This window comes from Notolabrus celidotus, chromosome 5 (assembly GCF_009762535.1).
Source record: "Notolabrus celidotus isolate fNotCel1 chromosome 5, fNotCel1.pri, whole genome shotgun sequence".
In the NCBI taxonomy this organism is placed as follows: domain Eukaryota; kingdom Metazoa; phylum Chordata; class Actinopteri; order Labriformes; family Labridae; genus Notolabrus; species Notolabrus celidotus.
This window is the reverse complement of record NC_048276.1, coordinates 6094239-6118733: the sequence shown is the minus strand read 5'-3', so window position 1 is coordinate 6118733 and position 24495 is coordinate 6094239. Positions and strand designations below refer to the sequence as shown.

Here is a 24495-nt window from a genome sequence, read left to right as displayed (position 1 = left end):
GGTTTTTCCTGACCTGCATACGTCTTCAGAGGAACACGACATGACATGATGTGATGTCATGGGAGGCTGTGGCTTCGTGTGGCCCGCCTGGCTTTTCTTCCTCTTTGCAGTCGCTGTACAAACACATGACGTTCAAACATACCAGAGCTGCAGGAGAACAAAGAGGCGAAGATTTTTGATCCTTTAATCTGATCAGATTGTGCGGGGCCTGACGTATGATACTCTATTTTTAAAACCTCATTATCTCAAATAGAAATAGACGAGTTATAAAACAGTGTCTTCGTATTTTAACTTTGTTTCCAACAGACTCAAAACCACATGCACCTTTCCACTCAGAGACTGTTTTTAGAAATCTGACTGCTTCGGGGGAAAACACAAGTTGTAGTCATTCCTTGCAATTGAGGTCAAAGTGTAACTTTTTTTTGGTGGCAAAACTCCCACAAAGATGAGCGGAGATGAGTCAGAGACGCATCAACATTTCCAGTTTTATAACCGAATACTTTCTGATGTCTTTGTTTGACAGGAAGAAGCTGCAAGTTTCACTGTTGTTGAGTTAAAACATGCAGCTAACAATGAACGGCACGTTTAAACCATCATTAGTTTGTTGCCATTCAAGATAGTCTTCCTCCCCCTTTCTTTGCATCGTCCTCGTAAAGTGTAATTAGCTGTCACGTGTTCTCCTTGACTTTGCATCTTATTTCAACAAACGTGATGAAAAGACGTTTCTGTCACGTGCAGCAGAAAGTGGTTCACAGGTGTTTTGTGTGACTTTACTTTATTTGGTTTTCTTATCAGTCTCTTTCTGAAAGCCGTGCACTTCACATCTTTCGAACAGGAAGTAGGTCATCCCACAGGTGCACCAAGTCCTGGCATTAAAACTGTTTCTTTGGTGTCAAGTTTAATTTCAAAATAACTCAGAGGTGATTAAAACTAATGGGAAACCTAACCAGTGCCAGCGGTTATGAATCACGTTATCATTCTGCAGTGAAACCAACACGATTCAGGTCACTCAGTCTCGTGATCAACTCAGAGTCTGTTATAAAAGATGAACAACTTATTGCCCAGGTGGTGAGAGAACACAGAGTTGTTTTTTTATTGCTTTGGGACTGTTTTAGTGAATAATCGTCAGTTTCAGGTATTTTAAGCTGCAGAAACTCTTCTTTGTATGCTGGTATTGAGGTGTAAGCTAAGAAAAGACGACATGGACCTGTCCTTCCACCCACCGTCATGGGGACTGTAAGATCTATCTACCATAAGGTGGACGAGCTAACCCAGCACCAGAGGGAATACTGGCAGAGTAGCATCATGCTAACAGAGCTAACACCGGACACGATCGCCACATTGGAAGGATTTCACCTGCTGTGGGCGGACAGGATACAGGAGAGCAAGACTGAACTAACTGGGGAAGAAGGCCAGCTCAGTCCTGGACCCTGTGGAGGTGGTGGCTGACAGGAGAATAATGGACAAGCTGTCGTCTCTGATGAACTTTTTCTTTTCTATATATATTCTTGTTAAATTCTTGTACTGTACACCTTCTTGTTTGCTGCTGTAACTCCATGAATTTCCCGGTTGAGGAAAGAATAAAGAAGTATCTTATCTTATCTTATCTTATCTTATCTTATCTTATTTTGTCTCAGGTTCAGGTTCAGGTTACTTTATTTGTACCCTTAGGTAAACTTGTTTTGCAGCCAGTGAGATGTTAGGTCGATACAAAATTACAAGATAGACTTCAGACAGAACAATCTACTTAATGTGCAAAACATACAAAAATATCCTAAAACTAATCTAACACTAAAAATGGTAAAATGAATAGACATGATAAAATGATAAAATGATAAAAGTGCTAAAGGTTCCATTTAAAAAGCATATCAGAAAACAGTCAACCAATAAAAACAATGGAATCACATGAATAAATAAGACAATCTGGGCTCAAGTCATAAGATTGGAGGCTGACTGTGTGGGAAAATAAAAGCTATTGCTTGTTCAGCTCAGTGATAGCAGCAGGAGCAAAGCTTTTCTTGTGACGCTGTGTCCTGCACCTTGGAACTAAACACTGTCGTCCAGAGTGAAGAAGCTGGAAATCACTGTGCAGAGGGTGTGAGGCATTATTTAAAATAGCGGTGGCTATCCGCTGTAACTGATTAGTGTACAGTCATGGCCAAACGTTTTGAGAATGACACAACTATTAATTTTCACAAAGTCTGCTGTTTCAGTTTTTATAATGGCAATTTGCATATACTCCAGAATGTTGTGAGGAGTGATCAGCTCAACTGCAATTAATTGCAAAGTCCCTCTTTGCCTTGAAAATGAACTTTATCACCAAAAACACATTTCCACTGCATTTCAGCCCTGCCACAAAAGGACCAGCTAACATAATTTCAATGACACACAGGTGTCACACACATTAACACAGGTGTGGGTGTTGATGAGGACAAGGCTGGCGATCAATCTGTCATGATTGAGTGACTGGACACTTAAAAAGGAAGATGGTGCATGACACCATTGTTCCTCATTTGTTAGCCATGGTTACCTGCAAGGAAACACGTGCAGCCATCATTGCATTGCACAAAAAGGGCCTAACAGGGAAGTTTATAGCAGCGAGTAAGATTGCACCTCAGTCAACCGTCTATCGAATTATCAAGAACTTCAAGGAGAGAGGTTCAATTGTTGCCAAACAGGCTCCAGGGCGCCCAAGAAAGTCCAGCAAGCGCCAGGACAGTCTCCTGAAGGTGTTACAGCTGCGGGATCGGGCCACCACCAGTGCAGAGCTTGCTCAGGAATGGCAGCAGGCAGGTGTGAGTGCATCTGCACGCACAGTGAGGCGAAGACTTTTGGAGGAAGGCCTGGTGTCAAGGAGGGCAGCAAAGAAGCCACTTCTCTCCAGTAAAAACATCAGGGACAGACTGATATTCTGCAGAAGGTACAGGGACTGGACTGCTGAGGACTGGGGTAAAGTCATTTTCTCTGATGAATCCCCTTTCCGATTGTTTGGGGCATCTGGAGGAAGGCTTGTTCGGAGAAGACGAGGTGAGCGCTACCATCGGTCCTGTCTCTTGCCAACAGTGAAGCATCCTGAGACCATTCATGTGTGGGGTTGCTTTTCAGTCAAGGGAGTGGGCTCTCTCACAATCTTGCCTAAAAACACAGCCATGAATAAAGAATGGTACCAGAACGTCCTCCGAGAGCAACTTCTCCCAACCATCCAAGGGCAGTTTGGTGATGAAGAATGCCTTTTCCAGCATGATGGAGCACCTTGCCATAAAGCAAAAGTCATAACAAAATGGCTCGGGGAACAAAACATTAAGATTTTGGGCCCTTGGCCAGGAAACTCCCCAGATCTTAATCCCATTGAGAACTTGTGGTCAATCCTCAAGAGGCGGGTGGACAATCAAAAACCCACAAATTCTGACGAACTCCAAGCATTGATTATGCAAGAATGGACTGCCATCAGTCAGGATTTGGTCCAGAAGTTGATTGACAGCATGCCAGGGAGAATTGCAGAGGTCTTGAAAAAGAAGGGTCAACACTGCAAATATGAATTCTGTGTAATTCTCAATAAAAGCTTTTGATACTTATGAAATGCTTCTAATTGTATTTCATTATACCATAGAAACATCTGACAAAAACACCTAAAAACCCTGAAGCAGCAGACTTTGTGAAAATGTAATATTTGTGTCATTCTCAAAACTTTTGGCCATGACTGTACAGGGATGCTGTGGATGCCTGTGGCTCACCAATCAATTTGCTTGACCATTTAACAATCATCACACCGGGACTATTGTAACAGTCTTTTTAGCAGCTTGCACAACAAATCCCTTGATCGTCTCCAGACTGTACAGAACTCAGCTGCCAGGGTTTTAACCAGAACCACAAAAATACATGACCATATCTCTCCAGTTTTAGCTTCCTTGCATTGGCTCCCTGGATGTTTTAGAATTGATTTTAAGTTTTTACAGATTTCTTTTAAAGCTCTACATGGACTTACTCTGAGCTATAGAGCAGACCTTTTAATACCCTACAAGCCGGCACATGCATTGAGATCCTCAGGCAGAGGTTTATTGTGCATTCAAAATACAAAAATGAAACCAAAAGGGGTCTGACACTCTGGAACCATCTGCCCGACGAGATCCGGTCTGCTGAGTCAGTGAGCTCTTTTAAATCCCCTCTTAAAACAGACTTTTATCGCAGAGGCTTCCATGATTGTATCTGAATTTTATTGTATTTTATTGTATTTTATTTTAACCGTCTCAATCCAAAGCTTGATCCGTAAGTGGACTGGTAGAAATTCTTGAAAGAATTTTCTGAAAGTTTCAAGAATTTCTACCAGTCCAGTTGCCTTACGGATCAAGCTTTGGATTACCATGACCTGGATGACTGAGAAACTTCACAGACTTAACCGTCTAAAGAAATATATTTTAGAATCATTGTTTTCCTTTAGAGTTCTTTTAGAGGAATTTTATGTCTTTTAAGATATGTTGTATTTCTTTATCTTGACTTGTGCCTGTTTTATTTTGCTGCCCATGTGAAGCACTTTGTAACTTGGGTTTTGAAAAGTGCTCCACAAATAAATTCATTTTTATTATTATTATTATGATTTTCACTTTTTATTAAAGATTAAATAAAGCTTTATTACCAAGTGAGCTCGCACACACAAGGAATTTGACGTGATGATGGGAACATCGGTACTCAACAACAACAAGACATTCAGGGCCATAAATACAGAAACCTTAATCTAAAATTCTTAATAAAAAACTATCTGTACAAAGAAAAGTATAAAAGTACAATTTGGGACATGAATACATTTTCCTAAGCCAGAGTGCACATTTTAGCAGATGAACATAATAATTATAATTTTTTTTTTCTTTGCCTTGAATGATTATTTTAAAGTCCTGTGTGAAGCACTTTGCCCTGTTGCTGAATCAGAATCAGAATCAGCTTTATTGGCCAGGTCTGCGACAACACACAAGGAATTTGACTTAGGCAAACTGTGCTCTCTTTGTACAAGGCATAAGAATAAGAATTAAAGCCGCAAGCGGCGAGGAACGGGCCCTCGCACACCTGCGACCGCCGCCTACGTGAGCCGCCGCCACATGTAAACCGCCTCCTGATATTTGCCATCACATGATGAGAAAACAAGATCTGAGAGTATATGCTGCCTTAGGTGGTGCAAACGTTCCAAGTTTTTGGCAGATTGCCAAGAAAACCTCAAACTTCAGAGTCTGCCACGCCGTCAATTGTAGTCTGATCAGAATGCCTTTAATGGTTTTATAATCGTCAATATACCTGCTATAGAATGTGCCTTGTTTGGACTGAATTGGAGAAAAACCCTAAGAGGAGCTCTCAAAAGTATGCACCCTTATTCGGGCTTCATTCTTCACATTCAGACCTGTGTGTGCGTTTGATGCCCAGCCTCAACGCATGCCACGCCCACATTTTTTGTCTGATCAAATTTTTTTCTGATAATTTTTTCTCATCAAGGTGTCTACTATAGGTTGCCATTGGTTTGGACTGAATCGGAGAAAAGCTCTAGAAGTTAATAGTGTTAGTATGCACCCTTATTTTGACGCCACTTTTCATGTTCAAAGCTAGGTGGCGCTCTTCCTGTTGAGTTTGGGATATGGGTGCAAGAGGCTTTCTTGTGCGTCCTGATGCCATGAATATGGGTAAACTTTTTCAAGCATGTAGCTCAAAATAACCCCTATGGGGAGAGGTTTTTGAAAACTGTAGGGGGCGCTAGTGAGCACATTTTTTCGACTTTTTTTGCGAAACCCATAAAATGTCGCAACTTTCCCGAGGACTGATGAGTGTGTCGGATGAGGTGAAATTACGTGTGTAGAGGCCAAGCCAAAGCTTTAAGCCACTGAGGCGCTGCACCTGGAATACCTATCTGACGCGCTTGGGTTACCGTGATTGATGAATGAAAGTCCGAGTCATATTTCCCAGTTGAACTCTTGGTCCGTTTATTTTCGTGATATAAGCTCCCGAAGTGTCCAAAAACATGACATTTCATAGACAAACATACACGCATAACTCCCGCAGCACCATGCTGCTTGAGCGGTCAAAAACTGTATAAACATCCGGGCGGAACACCTGACCACACAACAAAGGTTCCTACCTAAATAGACAATGACCCCCGTACAACCTTAATTACGCACACAGGTCACACACATTCATTCATAATCTGCCGTTACAACGTGCATTTTAAAGTCACAAAATTCAATTTTCCAACAGTTTTTTTTTATGCCCCGCCCCAAACTCTGCCACGCCCACATCTTTCGTCTGAACGGAATGCCTTTACTTTGTATTAATCGTCAATGGGTTTACTATAGAATGTGCCTAGTTTGGACTGAATCTGAGAAAAGCTCTAGGAGAAATTGGCAAAAGTATGCACCCTTGCACGGACCCATTTTGGCCCATTTTTTCATGTTCAAAGCTAGGTGGCGCTCTTCCTGTTGAGTTTTGAATATGGGTGCCACTGGCTTTTTTGTGCGTCCTGATGCCATAAATATGTGTAAGATTTTTCATGCAAGTAGCTCAAAAAAACTCTATGCGTAGGGTGTTATTTTTACCTCTAGGGGGCGATACAGAATTTTTTTTTGCGAGACCTATAATAACTTGCAAAATACCCGCGCTTTCATTAACGTTCAGGGGTCCAAAACTGCAATCTCCTATAATAATAACCCTTAGGGTTACAATAGGGCCTTCGCCACCATCGGTGCTCGGGCCCTAATTAAAATCAGCTATAAATACAAAAGAACAACAAATAGGCATGACTAATATGTACAGGCTAAAATAATATGATAGTGCAGTGGTGAGTAGCAGAGGTAGTTTTTACATTAAGGCTTCTCCTGAAGTCTACTGTCATCTCCACAGTCTTGAATGTGCTATAATTAAGCTGGCCTTGCCTTAGAGGGCGGTAGTTTGTGCCAGATTTTCAGCAAGGAGTGGTTACCACTCAGCATTTTCACACCCTGGTTTTGTTTACAGAAACAAACAAAGCAAAACAAATATAATGTGGGTCATAAGCAAATCGAATCAGTGAGGAGCTGGAGATATTGAGACTTTTAAATGTAAACTAACAACGAATTTATTTAGTCTGGCTTTTATGTAGGGTTTAACAATTTATTTCTTACTTTTTATTATTATATTGATTTAAATTATGTTTTATTATTTCATTAATTTTAACTGTTTGTTTTATTTTTATTTATTTATTCATTTATTTTTTTACTAATCTACTCAGTTTTGTTGATATTTTTAGCCTTCATTTAATTTTCAACTCGTCTCCTTCCCCTTTTTAATTTCTGTATTTTATTCTTATTATTAATCTGATGCTTTAACTTATTTTAATTACACATATTTGATTGTTTTTGGTGTGCATTAGTCTCTATATAGTCTCTATTTTAAAATCCATTTTAGTTTTTTTAATATGTCTTGCTATCATTTTATTTCTGCTTCTTTCTTGTTTTCAGTCGCTGTAAAGCACTTAGGGTTGTATTTGACTCGTATGAAAGGTGCTAAATAAATAAAGCTTGATTGATTGATTGAAATCTGTCAGCACTGAAACCACTTCCCTGTGCTGCCACCCGGCCATCTGTGAATTTGTCCTTTTTTTCAGCTCACTGTTGTTTGCTTTAGTTGTGTATTCATTGTGTGCTTCTATGTTACTCACTAAGTTTTATGTGTTGCTTCATGTGAATTGTATGTGCCGCTTTTTAAATGATTGATATTCACAGTCTGATGCAAATGTGATCAGCACTGTTAAATGTTGTCCTGTATTTGCATGTGCAAGACCAGTGCAAGACCTGTTTAACGCTATGTAATGAGCTGACTCATGCTTCCCTTCATAAGTCATGTGCTTCTGTGTTCCTGCATGAATGCCTTTATTAACATTAGCCTAATGCTGCTGCCTGTTTGCTTTAAATGCTTTGGGGCTTTTTTTGGTTTCATGCACATCCCACATGCTTCTTCTCTTTCTTATCATTTGATTATTGCTGCTTCCTGCTTGACTTGCATACCTCATGTATTTTAGGTCTATGGCCACTTCCTCTAGACTGTCATGTCGTGTCTTTATGTGGTTTTTAGTCATTTCTAATCACAAGGTGTTATTTGTACTCTGATTATTGGGTTTTCTTCTTCCACCTACGATAAATAGGAAATAAGGTAAATTAAAATAAGTAAGATAAAATAAATAAATAAATAAGATTAAATAAAATAAAAAAAGATAAAATGACATGAAGTGAAATAAAATAACTAAGATAAAATAAAATAAGATAAAATAAGATAAAATTAAATGAATAAAATAAAATAAATAACATAAAATTAAATGAATAAGTTAAGAAAAAAATTAATAAGATCAAATAAAATAAATATGATAAATTAAATGAATAAAATTCAATGAATAACCTAAAATAGAATAAAATAAATAAGATAAAAATAAAATAAATAAGATAAAAATAAAAGATAAGATATAATAAAATGAATAAGATAAAAAAAAATATATAGAATAAATAAGATAAAATAAAATAGATAAAATAATCTAAAACAAAAATCAACAATTGCTTTTTCTTTTTTTCTACTTGTATTTCTTTAAACAGACTTGTCTTTGTTTATTTTATGAGTCTGAAAAGTCTACAAGCAACCATCTCATGACTATTAATCACTCTAAACTATCAATGTTTGTCCAGGGTGCTGATCGCCTAGTGGTTTAAGCGTGCCCCATATACAGAGACTGTATTCCTCTAGCAGCAGTCACAGGTTCCACTCCCGGCTCAGCTATTTGCTGCATGTCTTCCCCTGCTCTCTGCTGCCCTCTTCTCCTGCCTCTCTTCAGCTGTCATATCAAATCTGATCAAGTCTGGCTGCTGATTACATTATATAATTATGAATATTATGTCATACTACATTATTATTGTTTACTGCAACTGATCATGGTACTATCATATAATACTATTCTCTTATCTTCATACAGTCATATTATATACCCATATTCATTTATTATAAACCATAATCACACTGTGTCAACCTGTCACTACTGAACCATTTTAATACTGCCTGTAATTACTGCTATTTAAACCATTTGTAACATTTGTATAAACCTTAAATCTGTATTCTTTTATTTATCTATTTTTATTTCTACTTAATTAAACTTATTCTTGATTGTACTTATGTCTGGGTTGCTGCAACAACCGAATCTCCCCACGGGGATCAATAAAGTAATATCTTACCTTATCTTATCTTAAATAAAAGCACAAATACCCTGAAAATATAACTTTAAAATAAGTGTTTGTCAGAGTGTCACCATGTAGGAATAATCTTAAAGGTTTGATTTAAAGAAAAAAACACTGCAGAGGCTTCAAACCTGAACTCTTGGCCTGGTGACTGAACATTGTGGGACGATCAGATGTATTGATCTGAATTAAGACTAAACTTCAGCTTTAAACTCCAATGTATAAAAATGTAAACACTTTCCTCACACTGTTAAACAAACAAAACTACCAGCTCTGAAGTTGACAGAGAATTTTAAAACACATTCGCCCTGTTACATAATACCTGAGAATTATGTGACCTGGTCAAACCTAGTCAATTATCAGTAATTAACAATCAAGGTTTGGTTATTATGCAATTACTTCACACCAAACTAGAAGCAGAGCTTTGACACTACTTCTTATCTGTGGATAGACAGCACAGCCGTGGAACCACTGGGTCAGCCAATGAGAAAGCAAACAAGAAGACAAAGACAGGATTAGTGGAGGCTGTGACAAAAACCAGTGGACCGATTTACTCCCCGGTCACATAAACACGCTGAACAAAAAGTAGATCGCTCTGAGGAGATGGAAGAATACCAATGCTGACAGTCTGACAGTGTCCTGTTTCTTCTTTTCAACAAGATAAATCCATGAAGAGTCCCAACAAACCACTTGAATCATTCCGGTAGAGCTGTTGGAATGAGACTTTCATTGTTTCAGTTTGTGTTCAGAGGTTTAAAAGAGACACTGGACTGCTTCTTTCTTTGATATTTTATTCCTTGATGTTAATATGTTTGTTTTTATTCTTTATCAAATTCATAAAAAAAAAAGATCTCCACAGGAGATAAACATTTTGTTTCTACACTCTTCTTCTCTCATTGCTTCCTTTGTTATCCCTTCTTCTTCTTCATCATCATGAAAGTAATCAGATCCATCATCAACATCTGAATCATGTTCAGATCAAAGATCAACAATGTCCTCCAAAAAGAGTTTGTTACAGATCAGTTCTGTCTTTCTTCTTCTTCTTCTTCTCTGTGTCGCTGGCAGCACACCTGAACCCCAGGTTATCAGACGCAGAGTCAGGAGTGTTTCCCATCCTGGAGGACAAAGAACATCAATCAGTCAGTGAGGACTGACACACTTTAACTCAAAGTCTAAATATACACTCTTCATATTTTTCAACTACACACCTGGTTGTTACTCGTGCCTTGTGATTGGCTGAGCCGTCCACTGTGTCGATCCAGGAGGAACCACGCAGCACGTACATCGGCTGCGCACCTCGAAAGGTTGTGGATGTCCATTCCCATGTGTTTCCCATCATGTCGTAAAGTCCTGCAGGAAGAATCAACATTCAGATTTTAATCACAGTATCTCACTATTACTATGATCTCATTTAGATGACCTCCAAATCCTCTTCTGTCTACTGCCTTCAGATAAAACACTGTTACTAAAATCACCAAAACTTTGTTATAATTCAGCATCTTCATCTTCATCATCTTCTTCTTCTTATCACAGATCATTTTGATTGTTTTATTTGAGCTTTGACTAAGTGATATTTACCATAACTGTTCTGAGGAGGAAACGCTGTGACAGAAGAGACGCCGTGGTGTCCGTCCTCAGCAGTGTCCCCGTCTGGAAATGAGCCCTGAAACATGAAGAAAAGAACACCAATCGAATACAAAGCATGTGTTTCAACAGTTAAAGTGTCTTTCATGTGAAACTGACAGCATGTCTGTTTTAGTTCAATGATTTTAAACCTAGTATCATGACTAACGTGTCTTAAAGCTGTGTATTTCTACAAATATGTAGAACAGTGACTTAGTCAAGCTGACACACAAACCTTATAGGAAGGAAGGTCTCCTAACATTATATGACTTTTGCACTCAGTCAGAAATTAGAGGGAAAGTCTATCATGTTAATGTCAGTTTAAAAAAGGATCAACATATCCTGAATCTCTAGGTTTCTACTGACAACGCGGGTGTTAAATACATCATCAATCATGTTAGCAAGCCAACCTGCCACAGGTTGGATCTGTTGGCCTGGAACTTGTTCCCCCATGGATAGGTTCTTCCTGTAACACAATAGGCAGGAAAGAGTTGAATGTTAAAATATGATCTTGTCAGTTATTGAGCAAGGTGATGATTCAAACTGTGTCCCTCTGACTCAGGTCTGACTCTGCACAATGGATTTCATTTAAAGCTCCAGTGGGGAGTTTTTAGCTGGTTATGAAACCGCCTGAGATTTATACTGATGCTAGAAAGAAGATAATATACAGAACATTATGTTTAATGTGTGTTACCTTTATCTCCAGGTAGAAGTCTGACAAGCTGATTAACAAATTTGCCAAAATAGCCTTTTTTTCCCACATTTTCAACATCAAAGATTTTCAAAGAGTGATGCATGGTATCATTGGTTATATCATTGTTTAAAAAAGGAAGATGAGATAGTTCATCAGAAAACACTACTTATGCATGTTCAGGACAAATGAGCAAAAACGTGTCTGCACAGGAGACTCAAAAAGTCACACATACTGAAAGCTCTCCTTGAGGCTTTAAGGTTAAGTGCAAACAAACTGTCAAAATAAAGAGAAACTTTTACAATGGAACATCAAACAGTCTGTGTTTTATGCTTTCAGTGTATCCATTGTGTACCTTGCAGCCCCCCACGTGCAGCCCACTCCCACTCCTCCTCAGAGGGCAGTCTCTTCCCCTTCCACTGGCAGTAAGCCTGAGCGTCGTTCCAGCTCACCTGAACCACCGGGAAGTCCAGGCGCTCCTTAATGCCTGAACCTGGTCCTGCAGGCTGAACAGCAGAGGGTCAAAGGAGAAAGATGCAATCAGTAAAGCATGCTTGGTACGTGCAAGAGCTGTTGAAAAGTAAAAAGCATGACCTTACCTGTCTCCAAAACACCCGTTCTATAGGCAACCACCAAGGAGCAGACTTGTAGAAGAAAGTTAGAGTCCCAGTTACTCACAGCTTTACAAATATAAGCTTCAATTTAAGTGTGTCTGTTGAATTTGCGCATATTTTCAATTATTAATTAATCAAAATAAGTTCAGAAACAGTGTCACAATTTACGGTCATACACTCAAATTTTAAAGAGGTAATATTCCAAATGTTCGAATCAAAATACATCTGATCTGATGAAGCAAAAGTACCTTTAAAGCTATGAATATATCATTTATTATTACTGTATAACTGGATCATATCAACTCATAGTAAATGTTTTGACTTGTGCATCTGATTCCTTCCCATCTATTTATATAACACAGGGCAGCAGCACATATTTGAAGCTTCAAACATCAAATCATCTGAATTCTTAAAGGCTTAATCTAATTATGAGTGGTTAACTCATCATCAGTGTTGCATAATACTGTCCTCCTCCCTGAACACATTAAGCGAGGTGGTGACAGTGTTGACCACAATAGAGCAGTCACACCTACAATTATCAGTCAGCCTCATTTTTGACCTATTGTCCAACTAACATCGATCAATTGTTCTGATTCTTGATTTGAAACCTCAGTACCTCAATCCTTTGCGTGACTTTGCTCTTCAGCTCCTCTGACACAAAGTCTTGAAAAACAAAGCTCCACCCAAACGTCTCAGCTTCAGTTTTATACTTCTGTGCTCTCACAAAGTCTCTGTAGGGAGGGAAAGCCATGTCTTTATTATACAGTATTCAATTTGACTGATAATCAAACAATAGAATCAGGTTATGTTTGTTTAAATACCTGAAATCTGTATTTGTGACAGGGTATCTGTCTATTCTAAAATCCTGAAGTTCGACTTCCTTAGTGGGAGATTCTCCTTCTCTCCCATCAGCTGCATTGGTTCCCATTAACATCTGACCTCCAGGTATGATCACCATCTCCTCCGCTGCTGCTGTTTGTGGATAACAAACTCGGTGATTTGGATAAGATATCAACACATTTTATCTTTGTTTTATTATTAAAATTTAAAAAAAGCTCTCACCCGTCACAACCAGGAAACACGTGGCAGATATCATCCAGGATATCATTTTTATAACAGTCATTTTTAATATCAACCTAACATTAGATTTATATCACAGAGTTAAGTTATCTTTTTACCAAACTTCTTTTGTGCACTAGTGATGGCATGTTAGCATATCGGACAGATTTCACTGACGGAACGGAAACGGTTCAACCGTTAATAGGTTCCGTAATTTTTAAACAGTTCCGCTTTATCGAAACTTTCGAAACTAGTTTTCCTCTGATCAGTTTAACTAAATATAACACAAACAAAAATCTTCAGGATAAACTATTAAAATACAAATATCTGTGGGGTTGAACTCTCAGAATTTAAGTCCCAAATTACCTCCATGAAACATGCGAACGAAGAAAAAATACCGGAAGTGTTAGAGACAGTTAAAAGCATCTGAGATGTACAATAATGAGCCACTTAAAAACGATTTAGTAATTATAGCTGACCTACTTCCTTATTTGTCACATTTAGATCCGAACAAACTATTAAAAAGCCACGTTTAACTCAATTACTCAATTATCTTAATCATACGACTTTAACAAACAATGTACTTAAAGGCCCTGTGAGGAGTTTTGAACTGGCTGAGAAACAGACTGAAAATGATACTGATGCCTCTTTATGACCTTCAATAGCAAACAAGACCATCAGCAGCAACACTGATACCTTCTCTGTTGTCATTTTTAATGCCTGAAACCGCCCTGAGGGGGTAGGTGTCAGACCAGATGATGGACATCTCGCTTCAGAAACAGCCTTTATTTGACTGTTTTCATGGAAAATAATCACATTGCCTGTTAAAGACTGTTGAAGACAACAGGATGAGGCTTTTGTTGAAAACACTACTTTTGCATGTATAGGACAAGAGATAAGAGGTATCGCTTTGTCCACAAGGGGGCGCCAGAATCGATACAAAACAAAAGTTCCTCACAGCAGCTTTAAACAGTAAACGTCCTTTACTCACTCATTTGGAAGCTAAAATAAGACGTAGAGTGCCCATGTTTTGTAAATTCATATCAGCAAATCATCACTATTTTATTCTCTGGATATCACATAAAACAAAAAACCCTAGTTTTCATTTTTGATGCATTTAGCAATAGAATAATTTTGTTATTCACCTCTTTGACTAAGTTTAAGACAATACTAGTTTTTTTTAAATGTTAAACAGTGGAGTTCCTTCACCAGTGTGCTTTTGTATAAGAAGCATTTAGATGTTGAGGTTAACCACCACCTAACATTAGCAGTTTCACTTGTTGCAGCACAATTTGTAATCCTTTAGTTACTGCAATAATCCTGATCAGTCCAGTTAATACATATTTTAGTTTGACTACAGTCTGCCTATGTTTTTAATTTGTGTGGAAGTGGCAGAAAATGTAAAAGCTCAAGATCTATGAAAGAAAAATGTGTTTTAATGTAGCAAAGTTAAGTTAAACAATTGTGTTTGAATAGTTCAGTTCAGACATGTTTCAAAGTCTCTGACCAGCAGATCAGAGTATGTTTGAAGCTGTGTACCAAGAACCTCTCTCTGAAGCGGTTTAATAAAATCCAGATCACATCACAGACAAAACACAAACTCTTTCAGGAGCTGAAAAAACCTTTAATGGGTAGAAACAAAACTGAGTGTCTGAGGTCAGTGCTTTTAACAAAATCTCATAAATAAACCAATCAGAGGGAGACATTGACAAATCCATGAAAAAATAAACGTGACTAGCAGAACAATGATTTCTGACAGACGCTGCGATGGATGCCTTGGTGTCTACAGAGGGTTGTCCATCAGACTGGGGTGCTTCAAAGTTCCAAGTGGGGCAACGACTGAACTGTCACTATTCCCGCGATGTATGATAACAGCTTCTTCAGTACACACATTTAACCTTTTAGAGAAGACATTCCAGCTCGCATGATCTCATCCACCAACAAGATGTTGCTCGCAATCACCGTGCTGTAAAAGACAACGTACGATTAGACATGATTCATTACAGTTATTTCAAATGTTGATGTGATCTTATGATCTAAGGAATGCGTGATCTCACCATGAATGGAGAAGCTGCTTCTTAACGCTGTAGTTGTCCCAAACACCTGCTTCTCCTGCCACCATGGGCTCCCCTGCACACCAAGAGAATGAATGTTAAAAACAAGGTAATGATAGAGATGCAGTAAAAGAGAAGAGGGTGTGTATTTGTATAGAAGGAGGGAGTGGAACAATTAAAAGGAGACGCCTTGAAACAAGCTGTATTCCATAAATAGGTTCTGACCTGTGCTGAGGTCTACTCCTACTAGCTGACCAGACTCTTTGTACTCTGTCTGCAGCTTTAGCAGGGTCTCCTGTGGGTCATAGCCGGAGTTGTGGGCCAAAACCTACAAAGGGAGATGAAATAAAAGTCAGTTCAGGCAGTAGTGCTGCTCCAGACGAATACTTTTTCCACATTTCATCTCTTAGGACAAACGTGACGATACAAGAAGCACTAGATTATCCATAAAAACACAAAGTCATCAGAGTTCAGGAAAAACTTCTCACCTTAGGGATGATGAGGAGAGCATCTGCAAATGCCTGGACTCCCAGCTGAGCTCTGCCTTTTACATTCGGCTTGTGTTTCACCAAAGCGTCAGCAACAGCGACCTCCAACGCTCCACCGCCTGACACCACACAACCTGGAGAGACAAAAGTGAGCACTCAATGAAGATCCTCAGAAAACAAACCCCTAAAGGCAGGAACAATTAATCCATGACAGAGAGTGCATGGAAGAAGGTCATGGAGTTTGTTCTGATCAACTGAATACATGTAGCAGAGACGACAGCTCTCCTAATGCAGAGGAAAAAGATCAGAGTCACTGTAGCACAGACGTTAAGACCAGGGAGAGCCACAGAGGCCGACCATGGGTGTTCGCTGTGCAAAGGACACTAGATTCATTTTACAAAGAATGAGCTGTAGATCTAAGTCTCTCAATCAGTAAGAGTTGGTGGAAAAAATAGTGAAGAAAGAATCCTAAAAATATCAAGATTTCTACCACACCTCAGGAATTACTGAACAAACTCAGTCGACATAAAACACACATCCAGCTCTTTAGACTCTCACCATCTTCAATTGCATTCTTCACCGCCCTCAGCCCATCCCTTACAGCATCTTTGATCTGTGTGAGGGTGTGTTTGTTGGGTCCCTTCACCAGCAGGGTAACTGAGCGAGGGTTTCCACACTTCTCGATGAATGTGAACTTCTCCTCTCCCTGCAGACAGAATCAATGAAACAGGTTACAACTCAGCCTTTACGTCTCAAACACATTAAGGCACGGACATGTGGAGAAAAAAATCAAGATGTGATGGTGTCTCAAAATAAAAATAATGAATGCACTAAAAAACATGTAAATGGTTAATTTACGTACCAGTGTGTATTCGTAAACCAGGCCAGCATATCCCAAGCACTCAGGTGTGAGGTCATCGACTGAATTCATGGCAATGCCACCGCAAGCAAGAGTGAGCCTGCCGACAGAGAAACACAACAGTCCAGTTTTATGATGTGATTTTAAACTTTTAGAAAATTGTGAAGCAGCTCATTACAGCAGCAGCTGTAGTGAGATAGTTTCATGCGAGTGTCGCTGTCATGATGCCGTTGAATCAGCCCAGCTTGTTAACTGAGGTCAAATGTGTTGCCTCTTCTCCTGTGGACCTCTTTCTAATTGGTGCCAAATGTTTCTTTCAATAACTTTCAGGTTGAGAGTTTAAAACTTAAAGTCAGTTTCTGCTGTTCTTGTTAACACTTTAAATATTGGTGCAGGCGTGGTTTCTATAAGACTCAAAGTGAAGAGACAAAAATGACTAGATACCTGAAGTGTGTACCATAATCTTGACTCAATAAGAACAATACGTTTGAAATAAAATGCTTCATGACATGCAATTGCAGCTACTTCTTTTTAATTAATTTGAATGTTTTTATCACTATCATTATTTAACATTTATTGATCTTATTTTATCGTCTTACTTTGAGTTTTCACTCTTTTCTTTCCATGATTTCGGTTAATAATGAGCAACAGAGCTATATCCTGTGTCCTTAAATCATGATTGAGAAATAAAGTATAAAGAAAATAAAAGAAAGAAAGAAATGAAATTCTTAAGGAAGAAAAGGATTGTTCTGATCAGCTGAATACATGTAGCAGAGACGACAGCTCTCCTAATGCAGAGGAAAAAGATCAGAGTCACTGTAGCACAGACGTTAAGACCAGGGAGAGCCACAGAGGCCGACCATGGGTGTTCGCTGTGCAGATAGACAAAAACAAAAAGAGATAGGAGGATGTTTTGTTGATGCACCGACCCTTATTTGACAGATTTGGTCCATCCAAATAACTGACTGCTCTGCTTCTGCTCGACAGACTCCCTGCGGCAACATTCACTACAAATGTCATGTTGTCCGGGATGATGTGATGTTTACTAATTTTTAGAACCATCAGCACTTCTCATTGGCGTATGAATAAATCAGTATATCTGCAAACTGTAGCTGGAATAAGGTCGTACTTTGATGTTTTAAACCCTCAGATTCTTTGACACAAGATTCAAATCTATTTTTTACCCTTTGGCTTCACATATCTTTAATTCTTACAAATAATTATGTATATCCTAACATTACACCAGTGCTCATATTAAATAGTAATATATGTTTTCTTCATTTTACAGTGAAGGAGCCGAAATCTAATTCATGTCTGTAATAATTTTAGTTCATGTGTAAAATGGTGACTTACATGGTCGGTTCATTTTATAGGGACTAAGGAAGATATAGCAGTATTTGCAGATGTTTAAGTTGAAGTTCATAATCCTATATGCAAAGTGGCTTTGAACATTTAAATGTATTTGGGTTTGTTCCATGTAGAATGTCACTGTTGGATGGGTGGCTTAATCATTGCTTTCAGTAACCCTGACCCTCTTTTTGAAGGTGCTATGAGCTCCGGAGAGGAGAAGTTTCTGAATTAACGAGGTGGCAGAGAGTGGAGCCACAGTTTATTGACCTCTTAGACTGATACTTTTTTTTAATGTAAACTTAGAAAATAGAGACCTTTCCTTGTCTGTTTTATTTTTGTTGAAGTAAACGGTTATACCTTTTACCGAGTGAAGTTTTTGAGGTAAGTAATAGAAGAGGATTTTTCAAAGTGTGTCAAAGTAAGGCTTCATTCAGTGGAACCAGCAACAGAATAAACCTCTGATATCTGTAACAGGGACTGTGTTCCTTTCTCACCTCTCCATGTTCCTTCTCTTTGCCCGGCGCAAGGCCACAATACCTTCCTTGGCGAGGGCGTCCAGGGAGAATGGGTCGACACCCTGCAGGACACAGAAAACACGAGTTATTCATTACCATCATCATGAGGATAAAAAAATATTCCCCTCTGACTCGTCACGTTCAGACGTTGTCACACTGTTCTGATATGTTGAATACATGTTGGGGAGGAGTGAGCTCTCCAAATGCAGAGGTACAGATCAGACTTATTGTGGCACAGAGGAAAGACCAAGGAGAGCTACGTCAGCATCCTCAGGTGTTCACTGTGCACTGAGGAGGATCGATGGAGCCTCAAGTTTTTACTTATAGATGTTTAGAAACATACAAGTAACAGTACGATGTTTTATTTCATTGACAGAAATCTAATTTAAGAACAGGTAAGATGAATTATTTATGTTTATTTCATTTCACTGGTGGATGTTGTAAAGCCAGTTTATGTCTCTTATATTATATTCAACAGTAATCTTTAAACAACATCAAATAAATACAGACACTTTGAAGTACACGAGCTGTAGCATACCTTCTGGTTAATGACAACGAAGCCCTTCTCTCCGTCGGGACACACTTGGTTTTTCAAGGCGATGATCTTCTGAACGCGATCCTCGATGAACTTCCTCTCTGCAGCCACCAGCTTTTCCCTCTCCCCCGCACTCTTGTAGAAGAAGCCAGAGTTGACCTCCGTCTTTTCGTACTCCAAGGAGACGTTGCAGGTGAGCACGTAGGCGTCCTCCACCCTCTTCTTCATGTCTGGGTGACGAGCACCGTGGTCCAACACCAACCCTCTGATCAGTCTGAGGAAGACGAATGAATGCAAACATAACTCCTCTGGGACTACGACACATCACTGCACCACTATCAGTGAGGGAATTAACATCCTCCAGTTGTTTTAAGGACTCACTGTGTGTCGCAGTCGGTCTTATGCTTCATCTCCATGATTTCAACCATGTACAGGTCGATGGACTCGTTGGGTTTAGCGATGGCGAGCACAGCATCAACCACAGCCTGAGGACAAACATCACAACAACAGTAATGAGAGGAGGCATTCATACACCACAAAACCTGACACTCTCCACCCCAAACTATCTGCAACCAGCACCACCTGTCTAACCTCCATGCATGGTGCTGTGAGTCATTAATCCTGATATCCTGCAGCTATGGTAGCTCATTAGAGACACTATTCCCCCATTTTAGTGCAAGAACTGATGCACAAGTCCATTCAGAGTAAAGCACAGACAACAATCCCTGTATGGTGCCCTACATCACCCCCCCTTCATTCCCTCGTCTCACCTCTGTGAGCAGGTCTGCCAGCTCTGCGTGGACCTTGGTCCTGAGGGAGGTACGTGCTACGTTGATGAGGGTCTCTCTGTCCATTTCACGAGTCACTTTCAACTCCTCCAAGGCAGCCAGGGCTTTCTCCTTTGCTGCCTCGAAGCCCTCAGCAACGATTCTGGGATGAAGACCCTGCAGAGAAAAAATTAGAAGAGTTATGAAAGAAAAATAAGTACTGGTCAGAGGCATGTTTTAAGAACAGAGGGGAAAAACCAAATCGGCTAATGGCCTATGACTGTAGAGCTTTAAATGACAGTTCACTCTTTTACCTCTGACACATAGAGGTCAGCCTGCTTCAGCAGTTCACCGATGATGAGCACGTTGGAGGTGGTCCCGTCTCCTGTGATGTCATCCTGTGCCGTTGCAACCTTAGCGATGAGTGACGCTGTTGGGTGCTGAATTTGCTTTGGAGAAACAAAAACAGAAATTATATTTAGGAGATTTTTTCCACAATGGATTTATCACCCTGTTTATTTTTAGAACATGTTTTATTTGGGCCGTCATTTGATCATCTTTCTGGGACGACAGGTTCAAAATCTACAGTAAATAAGTCCAGGTACTGAAGCTGGCTAACAGCACTTGATTGATGTCAATACTCAGCACTTCAGACACATACAAAGGCTTTAATGTACCAGCCTTAGTGTTGTGTGCAGAGGAACACAGATATGGAATAGGCTTGATGACGAACATAAAATAGTCCCTTTCTTTTACAGTCTTTAAGAAGCAGTTGTTGTCATTATATGAATAACTGATGTTACATTGTGTACTCATGTCCATCAAGGTATACTGTGGCCCAGGTATGTAGATAGTTGGAATATCATTACATGTTGACCCTGCATGCTCAGGCCTGAACTGATTTTATGCTTGAAGACTGAATCAACCCAGCTTGTTAACTGAGGTCAAATGTGCTGCCTCTTCTTCTGTGGACCTCTTTCTAATTAGTACTAAATGTTTCTTTCAATATTTTTCAGGTTGAGAGTCTAAAACTTAAAGTCAGTTTTGGTTGTTCTTGTTATCACTTTAAATCTTGACTCAATAAGAACAATACATTTGAAATAAAATGCTTCATGACATGCAACTGTAGCTACTTCCTTTAAATGAATTTGAATTGTTTTTATTACTATCATTATTTAACATTTATTGATCTTATTTTATCTTCTTACTTTGAGTTTTTACTCTTTTCTTTCCATGACTTCGGTTAATAATGTGCAACAGAAATGTTGGAAAGGATGGATTGAGTTCATTAACCCCCATAGAACGGATTTCAGGTAAATCTACATCTGTACTGTAACTCCCTTAGTTCACTGCTACACATGGACTGTTGTGTTTTCTTTGTTTGTTGTAATTTTGTCTGTCCTCTTTGTTTTTGTTTTTCTTGTGAAAAAAAGTGATAATTTGAGAATGTGCTGTATAAAGCTATCTTGAACTTAAATAAAAAGAAAATTGAAAAAAATAATAATAATGTGCAACAGAGCTGTTCTGTATCCTGTATCCTTAAATTATGTTTGAGAAATAAAGTATAAAGAAAAGAAAAAAAAAAAGAAAGAAATGAAATTCTTAAGGAAGAAAAAGTGTTCTGATCATCTGAATACATGTAGCAGAGACGACAGCTCTCCTAATGCAGAGGAAAAAGATCAGAGTCACTGTAGCACAGACGTTAAGACCAGGGAGAGCCACAGAGGCCGACCATGGGTGTTCGCTGTGCAGATAGACAAAAACAAAAAGAGATAGGAGGATGTTTTGTTGACACACCGACCCTTATTTATCCAAATAAATGCGTGCTCGGGCCTGAACTGAGTTTAAGCTCGAAGGCTCCTGATCTGTCATTTTCTTTTTGGATCCGGAGGTGCCTTATGGCGCTGTACACTGCTGTTTAGGGACTATTGTGTTGTTTGTTGTCCAATTTGTTGCATTTTGTGGGATGTTTTTTTACTTGTTATCATTTGTTTTATGTTCCAAAAGCTTTAGGAAGCTCATCTGGGGTGTCCCTTTCATGCATATTCATTTACTTCAGGTGACATACTGGATTGGCATGTGAGGCCTGACTTATGAAAAAACTAATCAAATCAAATATATTACTCAGTTCAAGGAAAATTTGGTTGCAATCCTCATTTTATAACATGGAGATAGTGTATCATACATGTGACACCTTAACGCTCTATGATAAACATTGTATTTCACATATTCCTCTTCACTAAAACTGCATCCATAGACAGGAGGGTGTGGCCCCTCTAACAACAAGGGATGTATTACAGAAACAAAGAAAGGAGTAGAGTCAGTGACAACAAAAGACAGATACAGTTATAATGCTGAACACTGTCTTACCATTTCATGTAACAAGACATTGCCATCTTTGGTCAGCTTTATGTCTCCTGCACCGGACACCAGCCTGCAGAGGAGAAGTTCAGATATGAAGTGTTGTCTAAGATTTGTTTCCAATCTGCCTTAATAAATTGATTACTTTTAGTTAGGGTTGCAAAATTCTGGGAAATTTCAAAGTTGGAAACTTTCCATGAGAATAAACCAGGAATTTACTAAATTGAAAGTTGGCTCTTAATAGGGAACTTAAGTATAAGTGGGGAAAATATATTTTAGCATAATCCTGACTAAAACAAGCAGATTTCACGCAAGTGCAGTTGAATATCTATGCAGAGCCATCCTCAACAAGGCTGGACTGTGACACTGAAGAGGAAGAGTCAGAGTTGGATGTTGAGGAAGTGGACATGGAGGATTTTGATGAGACCCAGGAAGAGCCTGAAAGGGTTTAGCTAAAATGCAGAGGCTAGGCTTGAGAAGCTTGAGGAAAGATGCTTTTTTATTTGCATTTTGAATGGGACTTTATTGGGATTGCATTGTTGTTAATTTTTGAATGGATTGGGTCAGAGGGGATGAGTAATATTTAACTCAACATTCATGTTTTTGTTCTTCAATGACAGAATTGATTGTTCAATAAAATATTTAACACTTGATAAAGTTCTGCTTACAAATAAATCTGTTTGAACTGTATTATTTTGGATGGATGTCTGCTCATAACAAAACAGATACTTGTGCTGGGATATGATACCTTTCCATTAAATTCCCATAATTTCCAATTTGGAATATTTCCTAAATTCCCAGCTTAACCTCCCATGGAAATATTCCACCCCTTTGCAACTCTCCTTTTAGTCTAAAATCAACTTAACAACACTTAAAATCATAAACAGAAACTGTGAGCTTTACTTCCTCAAATAACCCTGCGTATGCCAGCTTCAAATAGAGTCATGTTATCATAATAAAGTCTTTATTTGCTCTTTAGTGAACATTATTAAGATGTTGAAGCATGAACCGTTAGCTTAATCCGCTAATATTAGCTCGGTTGTCAAACGGTCGTGACGATGACTGGGCAGGACAACGTGTGCCGGGAAATCCGTTTTCCCTCTAGCATGTGAAGGCCTGACTCTTAATAAAACTCTTAATGAAGGGGTAGGGAACAACAGAACACTAAGGATGTGTTCCTGTGTTTAAATTAATGCATATTTAGATGTTAAACAGATACTTTGATGCTTCCTGTGCGCACAGTCTTAAGCTAGCGTTAGCTTGTTAGCAGCGTTAGCTTAGCGCGCGTGCTGCACAAAGACCTGGACTCACATCTTCATGGTCCCTTTCGGTCCCAGGTTACTCCTCAGCACGTCCTGGAGACCCCGAGCGGCGCTGATGTTCACCGCCAGCGCGGCCTGGGCCCGGGCCACCTCTGCCTTCGGGTTCAGAGCTTTGACGGCGGCCATGGCGAGGTAACAGAACCAGCGGAGTGAAAGAAGTAAAAAGTAAAGCCGGGCTGGATCCGCACTGCGAGGGCTCGTGCGCTCTCGAAAGGAAAGTCGGGTTCCAGAAAGCTCCAACACGTGGTCTCGTGGTGCGTTTATGTACCTGTCTAGGCTCGGACAAACTGCTTTCAAAACTTCTAACTCCTTTCTAATTTACCTTTCTTAGTTTATTATCAATGTCTTCATGATTAATAATTGTGACATGGCTGAACCATCACTTATGCTGTTTTGCAATGTCAAAGCCACTGTAAAACAACCAATAAACAATTTATCACGAAAAAATTACCATCTAACTCCTGAAAGCAACAATGTTTAAGACCAAGGTGAAAAGTGATCGCATTTTTTAAATAATGTTTATCTCCCCAGGTAATTTGGATGCAAATGACTATTTTCTAGACGTCCTCCAGCTAGCAAGGCACACAATAAATGCAACCTTGTGAATTAATGATAATTTTATGTCAAGTCATTCCTCCACACTATGCATATTCCAGAAATACTTCATTTATCCCGGGGGGAAATTAGGTAATTAAAGTTGCTCCTATACACAATAATTAAGAATATCAAATAATATTAATAGAAGAAGTAATTCATGAGAAAAATGAAACGAAAATAATGATAACAAAAGTATGTACAGAAGACAGAATAAGCTATGAAGAAATAAATGGTTGAAGTCCCCATCACAAACACTAGTAGACACTCATATAAGCAAATAAGTCATAACACGCCAGTCGTCCCTTCTGTAATTAATTTTACTAATTAGCAAACTGTTATCCAGTAGTTGAGAGATATTTCAAGATTTCTGATGCTTCCACTTGGTTCTTGGAAGGCAAAATGCACCTTTCAATAATATTTATACACACTATTC

At 39.1% G+C, this 24495-nt stretch overlaps 2 protein-coding genes and 1 non-coding gene across 4 annotated transcripts; all 3 read right to left on the bottom strand.

The window, feature by feature from the left end:
* Window positions 1-10001: 10001 nt before the first annotated feature.
* Window positions 10002-13435, bottom strand: sumf2 (sulfatase modifying factor 2). Of its 2 annotated transcripts, none has more exons than XM_034683688.1 (9): window positions 13218-13435; window positions 12977-13127; window positions 12772-12886; window positions 12141-12185; window positions 11897-12047; window positions 11261-11316; window positions 10806-10890; window positions 10436-10577; window positions 10002-10342 (listed from the first exon to the last, which is right to left on the bottom strand). In XM_034683688.1, the coding sequence occupies exons 1-9, from the start codon at window positions 13276-13278 to the stop codon at window positions 10240-10242; spliced, it is 909 nt and encodes a 302-aa protein (XP_034539579.1). In that variant the 5' UTR covers window positions 13279-13435; the 3' UTR covers window positions 10002-10239. The 2 variants fall into 2 exon arrangements, with proteins under 2 accessions (XP_034539579.1, XP_034539577.1); XM_034683686.1 differs by having other exon boundaries at window positions 12977-13124; window positions 13218-13433.
* Window positions 13436-14817: 1382 nt separating this feature from the next.
* On the bottom strand, window positions 14818-23709 carry cct6a (chaperonin containing TCP1, subunit 6A (zeta 1)). The gene is made up of 13 exons (XM_034683416.1): window positions 23455-23709; window positions 22153-22216; window positions 20097-20231; window positions 19786-19959; window positions 19397-19500; window positions 19019-19289; window positions 18460-18542; window positions 16619-16715; window positions 16315-16462; window positions 15757-15890; window positions 15494-15596; window positions 15272-15344; window positions 14818-15180 (listed from the first exon to the last, which is right to left on the bottom strand). The coding sequence occupies exons 1-13, from the start codon at window positions 23589-23591 to the stop codon at window positions 15108-15110; spliced, it is 1596 nt and encodes a 531-aa protein (XP_034539307.1). The 5' UTR covers window positions 23592-23709; the 3' UTR covers window positions 14818-15107.
* LOC117813442 lies at window positions 18635-18769 on the bottom strand. Its single transcript, XR_004631415.1, has one exon. It is a non-coding gene; the product is annotated as a small nucleolar RNA SNORA22 (small nucleolar RNA).
* Window positions 23710-24495: the final 786 nt, after the last annotated feature.

Excerpts from the sequence above, each read along its gene's own strand:
- cct6a (XM_034683416.1), bottom strand. The coding sequence starts at position 23,591 with ATGGCCGCCGTCAAAGCTCTGAACCCGAAGGCAGAGGTGGCCCGGGCC. Across the intron at positions 19,960-20,096 it reads CTGACCTCTATGTGTCAGAG|GGTCTTCATCCCAGAATCGT; the intron begins GTAAAAGAGTGA and ends TTTTCTCTGCAG. Across the intron at positions 19,290-19,396 it reads AAGACCGACTGCGACACACA|ACTGATCAGAGGGTTGGTGT; the intron begins GTGAGTCCTTAA and ends CGTCTTCCTCAG.
- sumf2 (XM_034683688.1), bottom strand. The coding sequence starts at position 13,278 with ATGACTGTTATAAAAATGATATCCTGGATGATATCTGCCACGTGTTTC. Across the intron at positions 10,578-10,805 it reads TCCTCCTCAGAACAGTTATG|GACTTTACGACATGATGGGA; the intron begins GTAAATATCACT and ends TTCTTCCTGCAG. Across the intron at positions 10,343-10,435 it reads AAGGCACGAGTAACAACCAG|GATGGGAAACACTCCTGACT; the intron begins GTGTGTAGTTGA and ends TTTGTCCTCCAG.